General features: G+C 45.6%; 1 protein-coding gene across 1 annotated transcript in view; it reads right to left on the reverse strand.

Annotated features, from left to right (window-relative positions):
• The window catches only part of DNAI1 (dynein axonemal intermediate chain 1), a 136377-nt gene that overhangs the window by 19898 nt on the left and 96074 nt on the right, over positions 1 to 20405 (reverse strand). Inside the window, exon 20 of the mRNA XM_059837018.1 lies at positions 8081 to 8266. Coding sequence (XP_059693001.1) covers positions 8081 to 8266 — 186 coding nt within the window. The remainder of the gene's footprint in view (positions 1 to 8080; positions 8267 to 20405) is intronic.

The following is a 20405-nucleotide window of genomic DNA, read 5'->3' on the forward strand; positions in this document are numbered from 1 at the left end:
AATGCACAGAGGACAAATAAAGAAACGGGAAGAACAGGTGAGCCAAGCAGATCCTGTGAGGTTGCGCAGTGCCTCACTTGCCATGATATTGCCCTGTGCTTTCTGCCAAGGCACTGAGGAAAGCTGAGGCTCTGGCTCAAAGAGAAACTGTGCAAGCTGAACAGGCATATTCAGGCAATTGCAGATCTAACCAAAATGAAAGTCCTTTGAAAACATAAGGCAAGACTCCTTCTCATGCATTAGGCATTTCCCAGGACAGGCAGCAATGGGCTCTTCAGGCTGCAGAGGAGCAAAGTTCAGACTGCTGGGACTTGGGGAGCTCTAGGATGGCAGACACCAAAGAACAGACACAATCTGTGCACAAAGGAAGAGGATGCAAAGCCTGCAGATAAAACAGTGCTTGTAGCAACACAACAGCACCAATGTGGAAGGAAATAAAAGGGAAGGTGTAAACAAGGCACAACTAGAAACCAATTTTCCTCAGCCAAATTGAGATCTCAGTTACTAAGGACAGCAAATCCAAGGACACACACCAGATTCATGCCTAGGCAGTCTTGACTATTACTGATCACAAAACCAAATCCCCCTAGTATTTTTCTCCAAAAAACTAGTATTGCAAAATGGAGCAGTCTCACAGCACTTTCAAACATAGGCAACTCTTTTTATTATACATACCTTCAAAGAAAAAACTAAAAAGTCAAAGCCAGTCTTCTTGGTTTTGTCAGTATCCCCTTGACAGCACACAGCACCTCACAGAATGAGACTTGCACTTTAGAAATTATTCATAAGTACTATGGATTTTTTGTAGAATGGGACTTTTTCTTGCTTCAGTTGATAGTGTTTCCATTTAATGTACTAAACACATTTCACCCTGACCACTGGGAATTGACTTAAAATAACTTGCAAATATGCTGATGTTCTCTCTCCAACAACTGCCAAACACAGCAGCCACAGAAAGGGACATTACATAACAAAAAAAAGGTTAAAGACGTGGCCAGGAACAGCAAAAGGAAGAAAAATTCCAGCTCTTGACACTGGGGTTCAACACTGCTTCTGCAACATGGAGCTGTTTTCTCCCTTCACATACAATGATGCAACCCAAAAGATATTTCACCAAAAGCAAAGAAAACAGATTTAATGAGAGTATTCAAGTCCTGTCGATCTACCCCGGCTAGTTTGGGTTAGCTCTCCAAATATGCTGAGTATCTGAGGTTGCCACACCTCTGTTCAGGATCCAGAACCCTTTGTAACTGTGGGGCAACACTCTTGGACACCCAGATTTGTGCACAGTGGCTATGCCCAGGGTGTCCAGGTAAATATCCAAAGGTTTCCATTTTGCCCAGGAACTGTAGCCTGCTGGCACATGGACCATCTCATTTCCAAAGTAACAGCTTTCCAGGCTTAGACAGTCCCTTCATTTTATCTCAGGCTACGCTAGACTGGGAGGAACCTGATGTGGGACAGTGGAGGGAGAAGAAATTCTATGGGAATGCAAAGGTCTTCCTGCTAAAGGCTTTCCTAGCACAGTGTCAGGGCAGGAAATCATGGAGGGCAAGGAGAAGGCAGGAGGGGCACAGGAGCCTGTGTTTGCTGGTGCTCCCTTTGGTGGTTGCTGATTTACAGTTGTGAGTCACAGGTCCGTGCAGCAAAACAGCCGCAGGACACAAGCAGTGCTGCTCACACCCTGACGAGCTCCACACCAGTGGCACAGCCTCTTGCTGGGACCTGCACGCCCTGAACCCAGAGACTGCCACAGCCACCACCTCCAGACCTTCCTGCTCCAAGGCAGCCTCAGAGCCACCTGTCTGTACATGTCTCCAACCTCCTCTTCTTGAAGGCCTCCAGCACTGGGATTCCTTCCCACACCAAAGAATAAACACCTGTGCATATATCCCTACATGGCCTACACAAGAAGCATAGAAAGCTGTGAACAGTCAAACACAGGGTTTCACAACTCCCTGGATACACCCTCAGCTCTCCCCCTAACAGCAGAGAGAGCAGCTACTTGCAACTAGACTAAATAATGGGAGGGACTGAAAAAAAACCAAAAAGCATTTGCAGATTTCAGAGTAAGCCATCAAGCTGCAGGTCAGTTTTTATGAGACCCAAGCTCATTTGTAATGTGCTTCCTTTTCCAGAGGCCAAACTGGCTCTGGAGGAGGCAATCCTCATGAAGGCAGGGCACAGCAGCACACCAAATTCCTCCAGCACTGCTTGCGCTTTGTGCTTCTGGGTCACTGAGCAATTAGCCAGTTCTGAAGAGACACTGAGAAAATTGGCCATGGCTCGAGCAGCACAGAAGGCATTGAGAGAGAAGCATTTGCATGAAAACGGAGGGACTGAGAATTACACTGCTAGAAGAACAAAACTTGACCTGTTTGGAGAGGAGAGACAAGTGCTTTTCTCTCATACAGAATGACAACTGCTGGGATAGGAAATTTAGGGACAAAAATTCTTCCCTCAGTACTAAACAGCTCACCAATCCAGGACTGACGTGACCTTGGAGAATGGATCTAATCCATAGCTTCCTTCCTTAAATACAGTCAGATGTGCAGATAGACTACACATTTTGTGGCAGAAGGAGGGAGTTTGTATTTCTGTATTTACATGCTGATTGGTTGATCCCCTACACCTCCCACAGCTACAGGAAAACGCTAAGGACAGAAACAGTCTCCTGATCCTTTACTCCTTCAAGTTACTCCCTGTCACCCTAGGTGATAGAAACACAAGGCTATAAAGCACCTCATGACCAAGCATCCCACTCTCTGTTCACAGTGTTCCAGGCTAGAACCTGCTCTGGACATCAGTGGCATCTCAGTGAAACTAGGAACAGGCATGAACCCAGGGGCCCTTACTGAGACCACTTGTGTGCAGTGGGTGCTGCTGGGGAGTGTGAAGGAGGAAGAAACCTCAGGCCCCAGGAGATCTCTGTGCTGGGATTCAGTGCTGGGGAGGGGCATTGAAGAGGTTGAAGAGCAGATTTCAATCACTCTCCTATTGTCTCCTTTAAAACTTGTGCAAAGACATACCAACTTTCTCCAAATTCTCTTCTCTTAAAACCCCAACATCCTCCCATGGTCCATCACACCTGCAAATCCCTCCCAGACCCTGCCATCAGCTATGGCCAAAAAGCCATAGTGCTTCAGGAAACAAAGCTCAATGTTCCTTCCGTGGCTGAACAGCCTTGGGCTGGATCTGGCCGAGGGCAAAATTGTCAGGGCAGGAAAGATGCAGCTGGTCAGAGTCCAGAGGTGACACTGGCTGGTGTGATAAGGCACAGAGACAGCAGAGCAGCTGCCCAGCATGTGCACATGAATGTGAAGGCTCAGAGCCAGCCCACACCCCTCGCTTATCCCCACATTACAAGCTGGTCACAAGAACACAGCATCAGACCCACAGGTGTGTGCCTGCAGCTCCTGAACATGCAAAGTCCTGGCACTGTGTCCTGGTGTGGGCAAGCAGCTCTGCTCCCCTTCCCACTCCACTCATGTCCAGCTAGACCCAGTCAATTAGGATTTACTGCCTGGGAAGAAATTCAGTTGTTACCAAGAAACAGAAAAAGAGATGCTTTGCATGTGAAAAAACCAGTAACAGGAACAGAGATTAACATCCTAAATAATCCAAGATAAATATCCAAGACAAGCATCAGGCCAAGAAGTTGTCTACCTCCCTGGCCTTCATCCTGGGTGCTGGCCAAGAAATTTTTCTTAGCCTCAGCAAATTCTGTATTGCAATTTTTCTTTGATCTGCTTTCTCTTCTATTCCTACTCTGCTGTGCTCTCATAAAATTTCTAAAAAACATTGCACACTGTTTTTTCACTATCTTCTGCTTACTTTTGGCATTGGCAGAGGTTAAGCCAGGCTACTTTAGCAGTTTTTAAAAAATAAAACAAAGCCTATGAGCATACATTCTTCTGACTGTGATGACAAAATGCTTTAATTTCTTCCAACCCTCGAACGAAACCCGGAAGGCTCACTAATTAAACAGCTCTGCCCCAAACTGATTCTTCTTACAGCAATGCTTCCCTTGGGTGAACTCAACCACCAAGGTCGTTACAAATTAGAAATGATACTTTATTAGTTAAACAATTCCTGCCTGACATCCGCTGCAATATTTAAAGAGTGCTTGGAGTCTAAAAGTGGCTTGGATGACAGCAGAGAGTCACTTGTTCCTACTGCTGCATCTTAAAATACTGCAGGCATTTCTGTCCCCCCACTTCTGAGCAGAAGGACCCAAACTAGTGAAACTAGTAAAATATGGAAATAAATGGAAATAAATACAGCTTGGGCCAAGGGGATCTCTCTGTCGTGCCCCAGAGACTTCAGTCTGTGGGGGTAGAGCAATATCCAGGACTCAAATCCCCATGGCACAGACACATGGACACCCACTGTGTTTGACATCTCTTGTACACAGGACCCCTGTGCTCTCTGTGTGCCCTTGGCACGAGTGCCTGATGGGTGGCAGAGACTCTGTCCCCAGCTTCCTCTCGACAAGAAAAGCACCTTTTCCCATGAGCCACTATGAGTTTAGGATGCCAAAACTCACAAGGAATTTTAGACCTTTTTTTTAAGATTTTACTGTATGTCTTGGTGAAAGTTACTTCTGAAAACACCACCCGAGTGCTTTCGAGAAGTTCCCCCCTTGGCATATTTGTTCTGCCAAGTGTTCATAAATGAGACTGTGCTAATGTAGCTGACAGCAAAACTGAGACTATTAAATAACACTTCTTAAAGATCCCCAAGTGTTTTATGAACACGAATTAATTAATCGGCAGGCCAACCCTGCAAATCTTTTAAAGAGATCTTGAACCCTCCTTCCTTGCTCAAGGACATGAATAGAGGAAGGGACCAAGGTCTGATGAGAACCAAAGCATCCTTATCATTCCCATTTCCACTAATCCACCATACCAGCTTTAACTAACAGCCAAAACCCAATTAACTCAGAATGGCTGAAATTTCACCAGGATGACATTAATTCAGTAACTTTTCTAATCTCTATCTTGCAATGGCTATGGAATATGCAGAACATGAAGCAGACAGCACTGTGTCTGTTTTTAGGGGAAGTTTGGGGTTTGGAATGATATGGCTATTAAGAGTTCTCCCAAAACAGGTTGATTTGTCTGAGAGTTTTACTTGTCAAAAGCAATTGTCCCAGCTGTTTGAGAAGGCAACCCCATGTGACATCAGTGTGAAACAGAGGGGTAGTGGGACCTGGATGAGCCCCTGACTGCCCTGGCCCTTTGGCATCCTGGTTTCTGCCAGAACTCAGCAAAAGGCACCTTTCTATTGCCAAAGGAGCTGACAGAGCAAGACCAGGCAGCTGAGCTCCAGGTGGCCCTAGCCTTTAGAAGCACTCGCTGTGGCTCGTACACTTTGTTGTCAGGCAGTTTTCCCCACTGGGCTCTGTGGGGATCAAAGAGAACAGCCTGGGGTACTCAGACACTGAGCCATGCATGGACAGGTTTTTCCATCTACAAGGAGGCAGCTGGGATGTCAGGACTCCTCTGCACAGTTTTGGACCCTCTTAACTTACAAAAAGCTCTGTAAGTTCTGTGACTGTCAACTCCAGCCTGGGGAATCCCAGAAGAGGGAAAAGTTGTCATTTTACAGAGGAAAGCTGGTTGCACAGGGTAAGGGTGTCAAGAGCACACTGAGTTGATCTTTAGAGGAACCTGGATCAATACTCTGGAAATATATCTGACTTCCTACTGTGAGATGATATTCTTGCAAACACAGCTGGAGGCTTGCTGCTAAGGACACAAAGGCTGGTGCTGGCAAAGGAAGGAGATACACATTGGATGGCACAGCCTGTTCTGACAGGGCTTGATGTCCCTCTGCTAAAACATTCTCTTCCATCAGCTAAATCTCCTCACCACTTGCTCACTTATGGCACGGAGCAGGCTAGGCCAGATCCATCACCTTGCCACCACACTGCATGTCATCTGTTTTAAATCCTCACATCTTTCAGGCTTGCTGCAGTCAAGAAACCTCCACACATAACCAGTCATGCCTGAACATCCCTCCTTCCTCTCCACATGTGTGGGAAAGTTTTAGTTCAGTGTTCAGTGTTCCTCCAAACCTAACCAGGACAGCAGGAGACAGATGGTTTAATAACATCAGAGCAGCAGAGTCCATTTCCATCCCATTTATATGTTGCGTGGGATGTAGTTACATGTTGGTTTACGGTCAGCAGTACGCATTGGAGTTACTCCTAAACTCACAGTTTAGATTGCTTTGTCAACAACATACAATTTGCCTTTAAAGAAGGTCAGCAAAGAGAAATTACAACATCCATAACTGCATGGAGGGCTGCTGCTGGCCCCCAGGAGCAGAAGGAGACATTTGAATTCACACCTGAAGGACAGGATGCCATCCAGAGGGACCCAGACAAGCTCAAGGGGTGGCCAATGGGAACATCATAAAGTTCCAGGCCATGTGCAAAGTGCTGCACCTGGGTCAGGGCAATCCCCAGTACCAGCACAGGCTGGGCATGAGCAGCCCCAGAGCAGCCCTGCTCAGAAGAACTTGGGGTGCTGTGGGTGAGAGGCTGCACATGCCCTGCCATGGCACTCACAGCCCAGAGAGCCAAACGTGTCCTGGGCTGCATCCAGAGCCCCGTGGGCAGCAGGGCAGGGAGGGGATTCTGCCCCTCTGCTCTGCTCTGCTGAGAGGTCTCAGGAGTTCTGAGCAATCTGGTCAAGTGGAAGGTATCCCTGCCCAGGGCAGGAGTTTGGAACTAGATGGTTTTCTAGGTCGCTCCCAGCCCAAACCCTTCTATGACTCTGACCCACAGTGCAGTATTGCTAGGTGCTGATCATCCACAGTTGGCCTGAAGAGGAGAGCAGCCACATTTATGTGTGTGAGACTCCTCTCCACTGCTCAAGTCCTGTGCAGGCAGGGTCCAGTGCTCACCCATGCCCAGGAAGGACTCACAAATCACCAAGGAAATTTATCCTGAGCCAACCTAATGACAACATCGAAAGCTTCGACAGTCTCAGTCTGAAGTTTTGTAGGAAATAGAAAAGTGTGAAACATATGAGAGATTCTTCTCCACAGCTTCCACAATTCAGCCCCGAACAAAGTGCCACATTACTGTTTTCTATGCCCTCTCTGCACAGGGAAGATTCACATTTCCAGCGGCAGCCAGCTGCAGGAACCTTTTAAAAATCATTTTGAAGACTCTGGGGTGACACTAGTGTGATTAGTTCCTGGCCAAAGACCCTGCCTAATACAGTAGATAAGTAGAGTATATAAAACATTTGGGAGTACATAAATAAATGATCATCTTGAGAGATTGCTTTCTTGGATCAGTTCTAAAAAGCCTGAAACTGAAAGACTCCACTTAACACAAGACAACTGGATATGAGAATTACAAGGGCGTAAAAGGACATTGCATTTACAGCCATTCAACTCATAGCTGGATGAAGACCAGAAAGAAAATCCAGTAATAGATCCATGTAAGAGATGCTATCATCCTTCACAATTGGCCCTCGTGGATGGGTGAAAAAACACTTCACCAACCCAGAGAGGCGCATGTATCTCCTTGCTGTCACTCAAGACAAGGACCCCAAGTCTCCTTACATGTTAGATACTGCTTGATCATCTACAGGAAAGTTGACATGGTGGTCAGTTGACAGGCTCTGATGCAGGAGCACAAGAAAACAGGCAGCATGGTTTGTGTGGGAGGACTTGGACAAGAGTTGGGTTCTCCTTTACTTGATTTCAAGGAGGTTTGGAAATAAAACCCAAAACTCAGAAAATGTGTGAACTTTGGGAAACAAATGAACATCTGCAGAGCTTCTGGACCAGAGCTTGTCTGGACCATGGTGATGTCTGGGGACAGCAAACCCCTCTTCCCACCAGTCCCCGCTCCTTACCAGAAGGAATTGAGTCCTTTTGCTCAAACAGGAACAGACACAAGGATTTAACATCTCAGACATCCTACCTAAAAGGCTTTAGGTAATTGTAAGTACCTTGCTAGAGAGAGGAGCTTTGCCAACACTGTTGCATGGAAGAAGAGGGGACAGTGACAAGGCCTGAAGGGACCTTCTGTGGCTGGGAGAATGCAGCTCATCCCTACCTTGGGCTTCTTGCGCAGATTGGGAGAGAGCTTCAAGCAGGTGATGAGGCCTCGTTCATCTCCAACAATGATAACAGGGTCGGCAGGATTAAACTGCACGTGTGTTGTTTTATTTTTCTTCCGGGTCACCACTAGCTGGGTGCAGAGAGGCTCAAGCTTATTAACGTTCAGATCAAACACATGGGCCTGAGGAAAAAAAAAAAAACAAGGAACAAAAAAGGGATTAATTAGGCAAGAGCATCTCTCAGTGACAGAATGATGGCTTGAGAAATCAGAAAGAAAAGGTTCTGTGGAAAAAATGTCCCAGCCACAGAACAAAATTACCATCCGCTCTCAGGGCTATGGTCTTCTTTTAAGTAACCAGTGTGCAGAAGTCAGCTGCTGCTTGTGAGAACTGCCCCTCTCCTGCAGGAGCTCACAGGCAAGGACCACTTCCCTGCTGTGGGTGCAAGCCTTGGCAAGGTTCCAGCTGATCTGGGCTGGAGAAGGCTCAGAGCCAGCACTGCTAACCTCACAGACCTTAATCTCCCTTCTCAGTGTGAGTAAGGAGACAAACAGGCATTAAATCAGAGTCTAACACAGATTGATGCCCAAAATGGGGAATGCTGTCAGAAATTCTGATTACTGCTTATTACAGAACTCTCTAACATTTTCAGCTTAATAATAACAACGGTTAAGACACAAACCTGTAAGTAATGGGGAAGTGATGGGAACAGCCATAGTATGATTAGAGTGTACCCTGGGGTAATGCCAGAGAAGAACAGGACAGCTTGGCAGCTCACTCTAGCCCAGACTACACCTGCACACATGTCCTTCTCCCACAACATTAGGAAAAGTGCCAGGAAATTAGCCAAACAGAAAGGGTGAGGATGGAGGGAGAGAGGCCCGAGGACCCACTCAGGCAGGAGTCCCACTGGCATGCACTTCAGACTTCTGGCCCAGTGACACAGACCTGCTACATCCCCAGCTGCACCATAATGCACATTTCATTGTGCAGAGGAAAGAGTGGCAGTTACTTGAGAGAATGAATTAACTTAACATTATCTCCCAATAATTGCAATTAGCTCCAGTTACTGATACAGGCTGCAAAGGCTAATAAAACATGATGTGCCTCTCTCGCCCAGGGCTGAGGTGAGCCATTTCCAGCATCCTGAATTTCCACCTGGTATCGACCATGAAGACTTTCAGCCTTATGTTTCTCTTCCCTTTTCTGTCTTCAGAAAAATTAGGAAGAGAATGCTTTATGCTAACAAGTACAGTGGGAATATAGAGGAAATTAGAACTGAACTACTTGTAAACCTCCTTCCAGCTGTGTCTTGTTTACCAGCACTTAAGAGACAAAGGAAACATGTAATTTCCACAATATGCCAGGCTGACAATTTGAATCTAGGAATTATCTGAAATCAGACAATGCTGCTCTATAAAAGCTTATTTCAAAGAGTGTGGAAGGTATCAAATCACTACATGTACTTTCCCATTATGCACCAATGAGTCAGTGAATTTTATCTGAATCCATTTATAGCATAGAGCTGGGCCATGTGCAAGCACATGTCCCAGGCAGTCTCATGAGCTGCTGTGTCTTCATAGGAGTAAAAGTCTAGGACTTTGTCATGTCCTTGATCTAAGCAGGAGAACAAAGGTCTTACAGATGCAAAAAATAAGAAAAGGAACACTTTACTATTTTATTTTACTGAAGTAAAATAAAATAGTAAAGTGCTCGAAAAGCACTTGACAATATGGTTGTCAAGACATATTTTGAAGAAATCCATGACAGTAGAAGGAAATAAAAAGCATCAGCCACAGACAAGGTTGCAGTTTGGAAAGCCCTTCCCTAGTCATCAGAAGCATAGGTGAAAGCACAGCAGCTTTTTTATCTTTTCAAATTACTACATGCCAGCATTAAATTGTGAATTTTGACCTGACACTTGAGGCCTCAAAGTCCAGCAAAGGTAACTTCAATTTCCTGCCTCTCAACATAAATCAAGGTGGCTCTTCTGGCTTGTATTTTACACCTGCTGTCTTACTCTCTCAGAAAAGAAACAAGCACTCTTTCAAAGCATATCAGTATCCTGCAAGCCACGCTCATTAAAGATCTGATTTCTTGCCTTCATAGATACATTCTTATGAATTTAGTAATCTAAGAGCCTGGGAAATGCTCACTGATTGAGTAGCACCATTTAATCTAGGGGAAAAAAAAGTGGCAGTGGAATTAGTGGCCAGATTTCTTCTTGGCAGGCAGGTCTGCACTGCTCACTGCTCTCTGTAGGGCTGTCAGTGTACCCCCACACACATCCTGCCCAGCCCTGCACTCGGAGAGAGATGGCATGGCCAAGGGCTCAGTGCTGGAGTGCTGAGCAATTTAAATTACTCTGGGTGAGGCTGTTTCTCAAAAATGTCACGAACAGCCCAGACAAGCACAATGCCTGGGACAAGAACTTGAAACCATCGGCAATGTGGAGAAGGTCAAAAGCAAACAAGTTTATGAATGTTCCTACTATAAAGCTCCTCTTTTATGAGCTTCTAAACAAATGGGCTTGTTTTCCTTTGCCAAGAGAATCGTGGAAAAGAACAAACTATTTCAGTTCTTCAGCTGGAAACATCAGCCTCCTATCAGCTGTCAGACACGCCAGATGGAGGGGTGGGCCACGGGCACTGAGAAGGACTTCAGAGGTTTTGACTTAAAGTCTCACAGTTACTCTTAGGAGAAAGGGAAATGGGGTCAGAGCAACACTGCTTTTGATGCTTTGGGAGTAGCCTAAAAGGAGCACTGGGCTTCCCATAACAATTGAGGCAGGTTCATAGTGCTGCAAAGCAGCAGAGCTGCATGTGGCCAGCACCATCTGTACGCTGCCTAGGGCTTTTTCCCAAAGAATGGAGACTGGAAAACTGCAGCTCTCCTTGAGACTCAGTCCCCTAGCCACAGAGCCCCTAGACCCCTGCTCTGCTGGCTCAGAAATTTAGGATTATGCAGTGGGATCCAGCTGGATCTCCCATCACAGACAATCACTGACACACAGTTTTCTCTCCATCCTGCTGCCATGGTGCCCCTGCCCCAAGACCACACAGATGGCCTCTCAGGTCTTGCCAGATGAGCCCTCTCAGAGCCTATGACCCAGAGAAGAGCAACCATGACCTACACAAGTGCTACCCAGCCCCATGTGTGACTCAAGTATCAGACTCATGGGGAGCCAGGATGACCAGAGCCAGAACCATGTCCAAACCCTCCTTCATGGAGCACAGGTTCCAGGGCAGGCACCCATCCAGCAGCACCCAGACAAGAACTGATTCACAGATACTGTCAGGCAGCTGGTACAAAAGTGCATTTTTATAAAATGTTACTTGTGTCATTATCCATTCAGAGTTTACAAACCAGTGAGAGTCCTCTTTTCTGCCAGCTTTGCATGCCTCTTCTCATGCTGAAGAGGCTGGTCCCTCACTGCAGGTACTGAGACCTGGGGCCATCACATTTGCTCGCCCACGTTTGCTCATCCAGGAGCAATTTAGAAACTAAAGAGTGAAGGTTTCAAACCTCTGGTTTTCAGACCTCAAAAATGTTTCCATTTTGGTGTATACCAGCAGGGAAGGAGGCAAAAGCCTCCTGACAAACTCATTTCAGTACCTTCTGCAGATTCTGTAGAAATAAGTGAGGAATCTGGAGTGCCTGCTCCTTGCAGACCACAGCAGACACCTTATTTTTTTCTGCTAATGAGCTAAAAAAACAACGAGTAAGGGCATTTCAGTCCTTTTTCTACAGATTACTTGGGAACAATATGTGGTCACTTGCTTAAAGGAAGATAAATCAGACTCCAAGAACAAGAAACATGGAAAAAGACACTAAGAGAGATGTAAAAAAAATCTGAAAATATCTGAAATAGGAAAGTGCAAAAATTCCCTTCTGTTTCACCCATAACTACAGAAGAATAAAACTCTGGACAGTAACTAATTACTCTGACAGCAATTTTATTTATGATCCTTGTAAACCTCCGTGCCTGTTCCAAGAAAGCACAGGAGAAGATGTAGCGTCTTCCAAATGAAGCCCAAGCTGCTGAGTTAAGCAGCTCCTTGTAGCATGGGGTTTTTTGAGCTGGTATCAACTGCAATCAAAAGAAATCTAGACCCACAGTACTGAAGTGCTGGACAGGCTGGTAGAAGATAAGCCAGGCAGATGTTCAAAGCAAATTTCTTGATGAAAGGGCAGCAATTCTGCTAAGTCCCTAAAAACAAGCACTGAGCCCATTTTCCTCTGAGGTGGGACCAAGTGAATTCTGCAGTTTCCAAGTAGAAACTTTTTATCCAATTAGAACAATATTAAACTGCCATCACAGTAACAACAGAGTTTCTCTTCATGCTTGATGTACAGGCAATAGTGGATTTAAGTCTATTGTGTCACCGTTGCAGAAAATGTTTGACATAAATGAGCTGCTTTGATGCTTGACTTCCAAACAGCCAGAGAAGAAATCCAGCTCAGTCTTATCCAGACCAACAGCTCCTCTGTCTATAAATCATGCTAATGCACTCCACCCCCCAATATCCAGCTGTTCCCCACTGCATCTCCACACAGCTCCTCTGCAAGCATGGCACAGTGCACGTCCAAGACAAGTACCACAGCTCCAGCACCAAACCACATTCAGAGTTTTGGACTTATTTTTCCTCACCTGCTCTACCAACTGCACTTACAGCTTGAAAGCCAGCCCAGGTCTTCATCTGCTTGGCACCTCTGGGGTGACTTGGACCCCTCTGTCCTTACACCCTTTTGCTCCCTGCCCTGAGGCATCAGGAAGGGAAATGTGAGGGGATGTGAGGGGAAGCAGAACATTTGGCAGAACTTCTCTGCCACCAGAACAAACTACTTGATATTTGTGGCTCATAAAGAAGGGAGCTGAAGAGCTACTTCGACTGATACTGTCTTTATTTTGTCCTCAAAGCCCTACTGAATCTGCCATGTCTGGAGCCTTTCCTGTACTTTTATTCCAGTCTTACAAGCCTTCCTCCCCCAGCAGTGGGCTGGACAATGCTAGCATGCTCAAAAACATCCTGATGGCATCCAGAACCAAGACTGGGGGGAAATATATATGTGTGTAAGAACAAGGCAGATATGCCTGGTAACTTGGCAACAAAGAATAAAATCAGTGTAAGTGCAAAAGGTGGGGGTATAATTTAATACCATGCTGCCCTTTACCAGTTGACATCTCTTTCAGAGCTTGGCTTTCACTGTCCTTTTGATCGATTTACCTCATTTTCTTGACTGAATCATGATCCCTCATCCATTCGCAAGCTCCACAGATGATTTGTTTCAAACTCTCAGGTAATACATATAACAAGCGGGCAGGCCACCCCCAGACTCTGTCTAGCACCATGGCAGCTACTGGAGCGTGCCAAAGGCACGGGGCAGGCAGGGCAGCCCAGCTTGCTCTGCACTGGGACCTTAGTTTGCCTGATTTCTATAATGCCACTGTAGCAAGAACAGGTTGCAATACAGTTAATTTTCCCTAGCAGGACATTTTTCATTTACAAATGAATGTTGCAAGACAGTTCTTGGTCCCTCTGACATGCAGGGCAGTCTGGGTCCTGGCAGGAGTAAAGGAGACCTGACTCAGAAAACATTCATTGCCTTCTGCGGTGTCAACACAGGAATCCTGAACCTCAGTGGTCCTGATCATAAAATTCACGGCCTTTCACAGCACTTTCATGCTACCGGTGAAAGAACAGGCTCCAGCTCTGTTACAGGTATGTTCAGAGGCAGCTCTCTGCTTGGAGAATGAGCAGGAATGTGTGAAATATACTTCTTGGGCTGAACCAGCCAGGAGCCAGCTGCATGTTCCTAGGTATGGGAGAGGGCTAAGCACATGTCTCTGTCCTGCAGCAGCCCAGCCCGGTGCTTCAGGGCACATGACATAGCAGGGAAAAGAATGCCTGTCACCTGACTGAACTGTAGGGCTGCATCTCTTATCTTTTCCTCATTCAATAAGAACTGGGTCATTCCCAATTTGACATGGTAGGAAAACAGCATCAGCCTTAGGTGATTTGACTCAGCTCCCACAAGTCAGTAAGAAATCAAAGCCTCAGCATGTAGAAGAGCTGCTATTCATTCAGACCAGCTGAGGAGCATTTGGCCTCTTCTGGAAACCCCAAGATATTGTTTTGCAAGAAAGTGCTTGTCTATCCAAGCTACATTGCTCGTCAGTCACCAGTTCTGCCAGCCTGGCTCTCCCCTGAATGCCTCAGTGATTAGGATAAAGCAGTGTTCCTGAAGTTAACCTGTAAGCATGGGCTAAATTCCCTTCCTCTGACCTACCAGCCCTATTACTCTTAAGAACAGCATTAGATTGGTTTTATGTGATACAGCCTTAGTAAAACCTTACCAGACTGCCTGCTCCTTCATCTACAAGTGCTCACAAACAGAACAACCAATGATTTGTCCCAGGATCTTTCTGGGTAGCTTGTTTAGGCTGGCTGATCTCATCTGCACTGTCACAGTACTGAACACTGGGCAAAGAGTCTTTCTTTCCAGTATCCTGACACTTTCCTGTTCTTACATCCACCACAAATACCTGATAAAGTGCAAGGGAGATGGTTTCAATCAGTCCTTTAGGTGCCCCAGGGCAACCCTCCCAAGGCTGAGCTGCCTGAATACACACTCCAGCTGTGCCGGTCCCCCTGTGCTGTCCCTGCTGTGACCCACAGTCAGTGGGTCATTCAATCCCTGATGTCAGGCTGAAGCTTCATCTCTTCTCATGCTGGCAGGGTCCTGGCTATGCCCTGCCAGAGAGAGTCTGCACTGCAGGCTGGGGCAAGGGCAAGGGCATGCAGTGGCACAAGAAAGGGCAGCACCACGTCTGATGGGAGAGGCAGTCACTGGTCTCTGCCCCCTGCACCCCATGGCAGGGGCAGCAAAGCCGCTCACAGGGCAGACAGTGAACTGCCATGGTGTGGAGACTGGCATTTAAAATGAACCCACACAGATTGCAGGTCATTATAAAATGCCAAGAATAAAGATCAAGGTTCAGGAGCTGCTATCTCTGTACAGAAGGATTTGACAGACAGTTGGAGGCTCTCAGTGGCCAAAAAAACAAAAGTCCAAACTTGCAAATTCAAGCCTAAGTGAGGAGCCATTCCTCGCAGTAAATTAATTAATTAATTAAGAGCAGAGAGTGGCAGCTCTATAAACTCTTGCAGATTCTCCTGATGGACTCTGAGCCCCCAGTAGGTCTTTGTGCAAAGTCTAACAGATTAATCAACATACAAAATCTTTTGAGATGCTGTCAAAGTAAATTTTTTGATTTACACACCCATGAAGCAGAAAAAGGCAAACTTGGTTCCTGTGTGCCTGAGTGAACTAGTTAATCTCACTGGATCAGTTTTGTCAAAATGCCATATTTCATAATCTGAAAGAGCAATGGCTTTAGTAATGAAAAACTGGCCTGTGAGCCTCTCTGCAAAAAAACAATTCCTGTAAAGCCATCGACAAAAGGGGTTTAAATTCAACTTTGTGCTGAAACCAACTACAGTGCTGATAAAGTCACCTCACCTGCAATCAGCAGCTAATGGATGTGAGTGAGCAGTAGTGTCCTGAGATGCCTGATGCTCATTTTGAAGCTTGGAGACCACTAGAGCAAGCTATGATGGGAGGTGGGCTGCATCAGTATTGAAGTGAGGACCCAGAGCCTGCCATAGTAAACCAAAGTCTTACAGGCCAGCTTTATTCCCTAAAAATAGCTGCTAGTGGAGAGAAATGCTGATGTACAAAGAGTCTGGTGGCAGAGGGAGGAGAATGGGGAACAGTCTAATTGGCACAAAGTGAAGGCAGCATTAATTTTGGGGCTCTGACCATCTATCTCATTGAGCACTGACATGCCACCAGCCCTTGTTCTAAAGCTGACTCTCCAGCAGTCCACATCAATCTCAAAGATTCAGCAGGGAATAAGAATGAGCCTTTTAGGTTTTGCAGCAGAAGAAAATGAACAGTTTTACAAGAAACAGCCACTTATGCTGCAAATACAATTTCAAGGCCATTTTAAAAAAGCTCCCACCTGCTTCAGCCTACTCAAAGGTCCTTTTGGGTGATGGCAAAGAGACTTATGCTCATTCAGTGTCTTTACACCCCTGCAATCTCCCTGGTCACAGTGCTGAGAGCCAGGAAAGACCTTGTCCCAGCCCTGCAGAGCTAGTGGTAGCCCAATAAGATATGGATAATACCCCAGGGCTACTGCAAAAGGAGAGGAAGAAAGATTCAAATGCAGCAAGGACATTTGTAGTTGTGTTCACTGTCCTGACACCTATGGGCAAAAGCATCAGCAGATGAGAGGCTTGCTGGCACTCCTCCATTCATGTCCTACAAGGAGAGAAAGGACTAAGTCAACAATACCCAGGGAAATATTTGCAAGCCTGAAAGGTTTAACAAGCCTCTTGTCTGCAAAATCATTCATGCTTTAGAGTTTGGCTTTTGCTTCAAGTCCATGCTAAATGGGCAGCAAGTTTCTGCAAATTGCTCTGTGTACACTCACACATGTGCCAGCACTAAGCAAGTGCTTCTCTCTTCTCTGAGAAAGGATGGCATCAAGTCCAGCTGGCAGAATAACCTTGGCATGTTATCCTGTGAGTTAGATTCAACAGAAAGCTGGTCTTCAAGGCTTCACATTCAAAACAGTTGTACAAACAGTAAAATAGGTTTATATAAGCAGGAAAGAGCACACTTGCTTCCTGAGCAGCAGCACAAACCATTAACTAACTTCCTGAAGGTTTGGGTTGTTTAAAGTTTTCTCATCTTGAAAGGTCAACAGTTTCACTAATGGGGAAAAGCCCTGGAGCAAATGTCTGACCAGTTTTCTCTGCAGACTGAACACTGGGATGGCATTTATCTTGAGGCTATCAATATTTACTACAGATGGTTATAACAGGACCCTCCTCTTGCTGCACTAGTAATGAATAACACAGCCCACAAAAACATGAGAGAGAATGGACTTGTACTGTGTACAAGCCTGTGGCAAAACCCCTGAGATCCTCCTTTTCACACAGGACACTTCATAGGGTCACAGGATTAGAAGGCAATTCAGGTTGAAAGAGACTCACAGAAGTCTCTAACCTTTTGCTTAAAAAAGGGTCAACCTTGAGGACAGATGTGGTTTTTAAGGGCTCTGTCCAATCATGTCTTGAAGCCTTCCACAGATAGAAACAGCACAGCCTCTCTGAACAAGATATTTCACTACCTGACTGCCTTTAGAGCTAAAGATTTTTTTCCATATATCCAGCCCAAACCCCTCATTTCAACTCACTTCAGCTGTTGTGTGTCATCATCACTTCATGTGCTGCTGTGAAGATCTTGGCTCAAAATTCTCAATGATCTCCTTGAAGGTACTGGCAGGTTGCCGGGCTCCTTCTCTAGGCTGAAAAAACCCAGCTTGACCACACCATCACACCCATTGCTTAGGGCAGCTATGACCCACAGCCTGGGATCCAGCCAGAGGATCCAGCCAGGAGGACGCTTGTGATAAGTCTTTGGCTTTTTTAAGAGGAGTGACAATTCATGCATTCATTCTGCACACACAGAAGTGGAGGAAATGTCAACACCATTTCCTTCTTTAATGAAAGTAAGCAAAAGAAGACCAAGAGGAAATTTCAGGTATGAACCCCAGTTTCACATGTTTCACTTATTTTTTTATACTTTAAATGTAAGTTTAAGATGGACTTACAGCAAACTCCCAAAAGTGAATAGTTCTAAATGCTGCAGGATTGAATTAAATCCCTTTCATTTCTCTGCCCTCTGTCCTTACAATAAGCTGACCAATAACTCCACATTTCCTGTACCCTAAATGGAAGTGTCCAGATATTCATATCCACCTCCAATTTTTTAATTTCCAAAGTGGGTCTCTCATCCCAGCTAGCCTTTTTCTTTCTGTCAGGCTTTTACCATCTACAACAAGGTGTTCTCTTTTATGAATCTCTGTTTATGAGCTTTCTGAAATAAAATGATCAGCAAGCAGAGCAGGAAACTAAGGAAATTAACCAGAACATGATGGAGAGCAATAGTAGCAGTTATTATCCACTGCACCAGCAGTGGAATGTGCATACTTGGGTTATTTATGAAGAGCAGAGCTGTCCAAAGCAGATGCCCAGCTGCCAACAAACACATTTTATCATAATGACCCTGATATTTACAGCTTTTATTAAATCCCTACCTCCTGGATTCATGGGGATTGAGAGATTTTTAGATACTAAAATGCCCCAATTTCCAAGTCAGTCCTAAGGGGCTCATACATGTTTTGGACATATAGCATCAGCTTGAATAAGGAAAAGTGTTTTACAGAATGTGCCAGGTATCTCTTGAAGACTGCAATTAGGGCCTGATTTTAAAACCACCTCCAGGCAACCTTCAAATTTTGCAGGCATGATTATGTGCAGATGCAAAGACAGAGGCTGCCTGCAAACAGGAGGCCTGTAATGTTTTGTTTTTTTGGCTTCATGTTCTGTATTTTTCTGTTCTGGAGAATCATAGAACATCCTGTTAATGTAGATTTTTTCCCCCAGCATTAATGGAGCCTGCCCTTTTTCAAGGCACTGAGTTATTCACAAGTGCACTCTGCTACAAAGTGGAATATGTCCAGAATAGAAAAGGCTGTAAACAACTATTTATTCCACTTCCACTGCAGATCTAGAAGGTTCTGTTCAACAATAGCAACTAAGCTATGTCTCAGACACACCCTCCTGCACCCAGCATGGTTGGTAGCTAACACAGAGACCCAATATTCCTGTCAGCATCAGCCCTGGCCAGCCTACCACAATAGGAAAGCAGCTCCTGCCTGGACCTGTCCTACTGGCCAGCCCAGTTTTGGGCTGCTCCTGGTTGATGGCCACTCTTCTCAGAGTTTGGGATAGAAAGCATGAAGCAGAATTAGATTCAGCTAAATTAGGTTCTATTTAGGATTACTGAATTAGATCCCAGAATAGCCAAGTGAAATACCCTAGTGCAGTGCTGCCAACTCAAACAGGCTTTTGCCTTATCAGCAGACATAGAGAGTCCAGGTCCATGGAAGCTGTGGCTAATGTGGCTAGGACAAGCTGAGGGTGGGATGGGAAGACCCCACAGTGCCAACTCTTGCCAAGACCACAACAGTTTCTCTGCAGTAGGTAAAGCTCTGAGAAAGAACTCAAGTGGCATGGGGCATCTCTAGAGATGAACTCGCTGCCAAAACTTGACCACATAAGTAGGAAATCCAAGTACACTCAGTGTTTACCCTCCATCTGTTCACGCTGCCCAGCATGTATCCCTCCCTGCAGACATCTCCATCCTCTTCCCCACAGTTAGGCACCAGGACACAGCTGGGGTACCCACAGCTCTCAGCCCTGCTTACCCTAGCACTCAATCAAATCTGTGACTGCCAGCAGAACCCTTGCACACACAATGTCACTCGTGGAAAACAAGTCTGAGGGTGTGACTGATGCACTGAACACACTCCCTGCCTTTATGCAGGCCCTTCATTTGGTGTAGGGGAGACTGGGGACAGACAGATACACAAAAGAAGGACCCAATCCTGACCCTGGCTGTGAAGGAAGAGCATCAACATTCTGTAGGCTGTGGCATCCTGAGCTTTCCAGGGAGAACAGGTGATCCAGTGAAGAGATTTCTGTTCCTCAGGAGAGACAAATTCACAGCCTGAGCCAGTGTATCAGTGAAATTATTTTCTTGCTATAATAGAAAGGTTAAACTACAATAAAGTAGCCAAGGCATCAATTCAATGATAGGGATACATAAAGGCTGTCCTTTTACTAGAGTAATTCTGGCCAACCTGCACAGACTTTCTAGTTTATACCAGCTAAACATAAAGCTCATGGTGTTAGAGCAATGACCTCTTACAGTATTCAACAAGTGCTGATGGATAGCTACATGTCCTGGTTACTTGCCAAGCCCAAATTAACCATCTGAGCTACTGCAATTCCTGGCTAGAGGCAAAAATGTAACTGCCATCATGCCAATATTAGGATTGGTCTATAGAGTTTATTATCAAACTATTACTCTTAGAGACAGCCTCACATGGTGGAAAAATGTTGATTTTATCTAACTGGAACAAAGTTGTATGGGCTGACCCTGGGCATATTACTATAAATTATTTTTAAATATCAGTGTAAGTATATAACCATTCTATTCTACTGCTGCTCTACACCCTTAAAGTTCAGAATCAATGCCCTGATGTCAGCTTGTATAGGGGAGTTCAGATCTGTACCATTACCTCTCCACCCCCAGGGATGTACTGGGGATTTCATATTGAGGAAGTTCAGTGTTTTAGTCATGCATAACCATGTGCAAGCTGCACACCTGCACTCACACGGT

Source organism: Haemorhous mexicanus, chromosome Z (assembly GCF_027477595.1).
Source record: "Haemorhous mexicanus isolate bHaeMex1 chromosome Z, bHaeMex1.pri, whole genome shotgun sequence".
Classification (NCBI taxonomy): domain Eukaryota; kingdom Metazoa; phylum Chordata; class Aves; order Passeriformes; family Fringillidae; genus Haemorhous; species Haemorhous mexicanus.